This window comes from Egretta garzetta, unplaced genomic scaffold (assembly GCF_000687185.1).
Source record: "Egretta garzetta isolate BGI_Z169 unplaced genomic scaffold, ASM68718v1 scaffold56, whole genome shotgun sequence".
NCBI lineage: Eukaryota > Metazoa > Chordata > Aves > Pelecaniformes > Ardeidae > Egretta > Egretta garzetta.
In genome coordinates, this window is record NW_009260182.1 from 2,334,148 (window position 1) to 2,338,506 (window position 4,359).

The 4,359-nt window shown below is 41.4% G+C and overlaps 1 protein-coding gene across 1 annotated transcript in view; it reads left to right on the forward strand.

Moving 5' to 3' along the window:
* ZCCHC24 (zinc finger CCHC-type containing 24) overlaps nucleotides 1-3,580 on the forward strand; it is a 112,488-nt gene extending 108,908 nt beyond the window's left edge. Inside the window, exon 4 of the mRNA XM_009641957.2 lies at nucleotides 3,467-3,580. Coding sequence (XP_009640252.1) covers nucleotides 3,467-3,580 — 114 coding nt within the window. The remainder of the gene's footprint in view (nucleotides 1-3,466) is intronic.
* The last annotated feature ends 779 nt before the right edge of the window (nucleotides 3,581-4,359 follow it).

Consider the following 4,359-nt stretch of genomic DNA (forward strand, 5'->3'; position numbering starts at 1 on the left):
CCGAGTTCATTCAGTTCATGTGGACTGGGACAGCAATAGTTCACAATCAAAAGATAATTTTCAGGACAGGAATTGCTATATAAATTTAAATTTATTTCAGCTTCTGTCCCCTGAGGCAACAGCTTTAGTCACTACTACCAAATGCTTTCCTGGTGGAGCTGCACAAGATTATTTCCACCCGGCAGCTACCAGGAGAAAATTAAAGAAAGATGCACAAAAATTAAAGAATGCAAGCGTGCCCATCCCTGTAGTTTTTACTGAAAATATGAACTGCCAAATCCTGGATGCTTGCATTTAAAAAAAGACAATGAAAACTGAACTATTATATTTAAACTCTCCATTTCATGGAAAGAAGTATACCTTTCCCAGAGCAACATAGCAGGATTTTCTGCTGCTTTACAAGTTCCATTTCACTTCTTTCTAGGAAAAGGAATTATTTTTCCAGCCAAATAGCCTGTCCCCTTCTCCACATCCTCTCCTCATGGCTGAGTTTTCATGCTACCAGCCTCTCAGCAGCAGCACAGAACTCTTGCAGCCTCCTCAGCTACTCAGAACTCCTGCATAGTTCAGGCAATCCCCAAAATTAATGCATTGTGTGCAGCAGCCCGACTGTGCTGCACCCCTCTTGTGGCAGCATCTTCTCCTTCCCTTCTGCTTCTACCATGCCAAAGCTGGTGAGAATTGTCCAAGGTCATCCTGTGCCAAGGAAGTCCAACCTTGATGGACACACAGCTCTTTGGCTGTCTAACGTCCTACCCTAACTACTAACGTCCATGGTGTAAGAAAGGTTGCAAAGGTGCAAGGTGATTACTTTGAAGTCCTCCACCATTAGTAACAAATAGCAGCAGGACACGAACAGTTGCTTCTCAGGGTGTTTGAAGGGGGTTTTTTGCCTTGCAAGAAACCCATGAAGAGAAAACAGCAAACAGAGATAAGCTGGGACTAAATTTTATGCAAAAGTTGGATTGAAGTGCTTTTGGTACACAAACCACACAAGCACACTACCAGTTTCAAAGCCTGAGCCCTCCACCACCTCACCAGAAACACAGCCCAGGCTCAGCTCAGCTCTGCTTCTTCCAGCTGGCCCTTGGCAACCTGCTTTCCTGCGTTTGTAACCCCTCTCTCCCCAGCCTCTGTGTCGTAACACACTGGTAACAATAACATTTCTGAAATCGAATGCTTTGCAGGCCAAAAAGCTGAGCTCAATCAACGCAGGGGGAAAGCAAACCACGGAGAGCTATTGTTTCTGAAAACTGTCCAAAAACTCTTGGCGCTTCAAGGCATTCCCAATGTCCTTTGCACTATTTCCAGGAAAAATGATTCCCAAGGCCTTGCATATTAAAAAAAAATCTGGCTTATATCAATAAACATGATAACTGCTGTATTTTTTCTCTTTAATCAGAGCACAGCTAGCATGTAGAAGCAATCAGAGCTGAGTCAAATAGCCTGTTTTAAGCATAGCATTTCAAAACTCTCAAATTCTCTGTTGAGGAGCATAAATTAACTCCTGGGACTCCTGAACCTGAGCATCATCTTTGACTAGACTTATGTAATGCAAATTCTTGAAGAGCATTTGTGGGCAGATGTTGGTGGAATAAGTGGTAGAAGAGGCAGAAGGGCAGTTTTTCTGGCCAAAAAAACCTCACCCAACTTGTGTGTGTTGTGGCAGAAGCATTGACTGCTGTTGGTTGGGTTGCAGGCCTAGAAACAGGGTTGCTGGTTCTGATCTCAAATCCTAACATACTGACTTCCAACGAGACATTCAAAGCTCAGTGGGATTGCAGGGGGAGGTTAATTTAGAGGATATGAGGCGTTCATCTACCTTCCTTATCCCGTACCTGCTACAGGAAATCCAATTTGCAATTAAACTGTAAATGAAGTTAAACTCAAAGACATATAATATGTGACCCAAGAAAGACAAAACTTCATGCAATATCATGGGTAAGAACATTGAATCAGTAACTAACCATTGGCAATCACCACTGAATTACTCCCATATATTGTTTTTACTAGCTGTGCAATAGAAGACAACTGTTGCACTTATAATCCACTACAACCAAGCAAGAATTTCCAGACATCCCTTGTTCAGGATAATAGAATATATTTTGTCTCATCTTATTCAGATATCTGAGCTCTTCTATTCTCTGGATTATGAGCTGTTCTTGCAGTGTTGCAGATGAATGTCCTTGTTCTTCCTATCCATAGGGTCTCAGGTGGGTGGCTTTGGAATGAAAAATTTATAAATGCAAGCTTAGATGATCAGGTGTACTTTAAGACTTTATGGCTAAAGGAAAGTCTTTAGGATTTAGGAAAGATGTGAGAAGACATATGGCCACAATTTCATAACTTATGGTTATCCACCCCCTGCTGCAAGAATCATGTTTTGAAGAGATAAGGAAGAATCTAGGATCCCTGTGAGAACAGTGAGGAGCTTACAGCTTGTTTTCAGATTTCACGCCACACGCTGTCCCTACCACAGTCCCGTAGAACAACCGCTGCCTTCATGGGAAGGCACTGTGCAATGAAAGAGTCCTTCAGGTACACTTCACAAAACCAGAGAAATTACAGGGTAGGGAATTTTGTTTGTTTTTTCAAACAAATGATGCACTTTATGATGTTCTACCTCACATCTCTATTCGCCTCTCTATCTATTAGACTTCCCAAACACTTAACCTTACTGCAATATTTAACATGGGTATTTTAGTTTCAGAATGATTGTGAAACCCTTCACGTGTCATGGAAAATTGAAGAATAAAGATCTACTGAAAATAAGGCAGCTTCATTCCCTTCTTTAGTCAAATATACCTCCAACCCCATGATTTCACAAATATTATTAAAAATACATGGTCAATTTATTAGTCAGGTTCAGGGCAAAGGGTTGTGTTGTGAGGTTGGGGGTTTTTGTTTGGGGCAGGTGGTGGTTGGTTGGTTCTTTTTATTAATACCTTTGCAGCTGCTCTACTTCAAAAATTTCAGCTTCAGAAATATGGGACCGAGTATTGGGAAAACCTCATTTGTGTACATAATATCTGTGCATGAGTAAGACAGTTTTCTTGTCATAGCAGCTAATCCTAACACTGGTAACCCCTGCTGGCATCGCGGGGTAACAGGATTCCCATGCTTGAGGTGTTAATGCCTTTGGGGCATCTCAGTTACTGGAGCCAAGAGAATAAACTCTTCTGTGTTACCACTTTTATAAACACAGTCCCCAATCCAGTCTTTTAGTGATTTGTCTACAATGGAGTTACCTCCACCTTTACAAAGAAGAATGACATTAAATTGTGAGACCCCTCTGAACCAATCCAGAGCTGAAAAATATATTTCATCCCTTCAGGAAATAAATACAGTACCTTTATAATTACTAGCAGAAAGCTCAGTTAAGCATAGAAGTAGGCTTCACATGCCTAATAAAGAGTGACAGTGACAAAGCCTTGGACCTAATCTGATTTCCTTCCCTTCCCTGCAGAGACCCCTGGAAAAGCCGGACGGCCTAGATGTTTCGGATCAAAGCAAAGAGCATCCCCAGCATCTGTGCGAGAAGTGCAAAGTTTTGGGCTACTACTGCCGCCGTGTGCAATAAGCCTTCGAAGTGGCCTCTTCCCGTCCTCATCATCCTTAAACTCCTCTGGCAGCATGCGATCAACAGCAACACAACAAATCAAGATAAAAGTTAAAATAATTGCCAATATTGCCTATCTAATAATATGCCTTACCATTAATAGAATGTAACATTTCTCCTGTGCGTGTGCACGCATGCAACAGGTATTTACAGGACTATGATTTGTATACATACATATATATGTAAGTTTATATATATATGTACACACATATATAAAGCATTACTGATAGTGTTCACAACAGAACTGCGGTTGCAGGTTCTGCTGATTGTTTACACAGACCCTATATCATGGCCAGGTGAAATGAAGTACTATTCAAAAGGCAACGTATAATATTCACAAGGAATATATGTTATAGGTATGGCTTTTGCAGAGGTTAAATAACTGTGGGGCCACTAATTGCAAGCGCTCGCCCACGTGAATGTTATTCCTATTATATGACAAGACAGAGGAAGACGAAACAAGCCACAGCATAAAAGAAGGAAAAATTATCATTTCCCCAGTTTTAGAAAGTCCGAGAATTTTGTGCTGCTGCTTTCTTGGACTTTTCCTATTTGTTACCAACGCTTGGGCAGGGCTTCGGCAAAATCATTTTTGCAGGATGTGGCAAAAAAAGTGAATAATTGTTTGAGGGTGTGGGTTGGGTGGAAAGGGAATGCCATAATGGGACCCAGAGCATCAGGAAGGATTCCAAGAGGTTTTTGGAGGAGAAAAAATTGGCTTGCTTGTGCAACTAACAGAT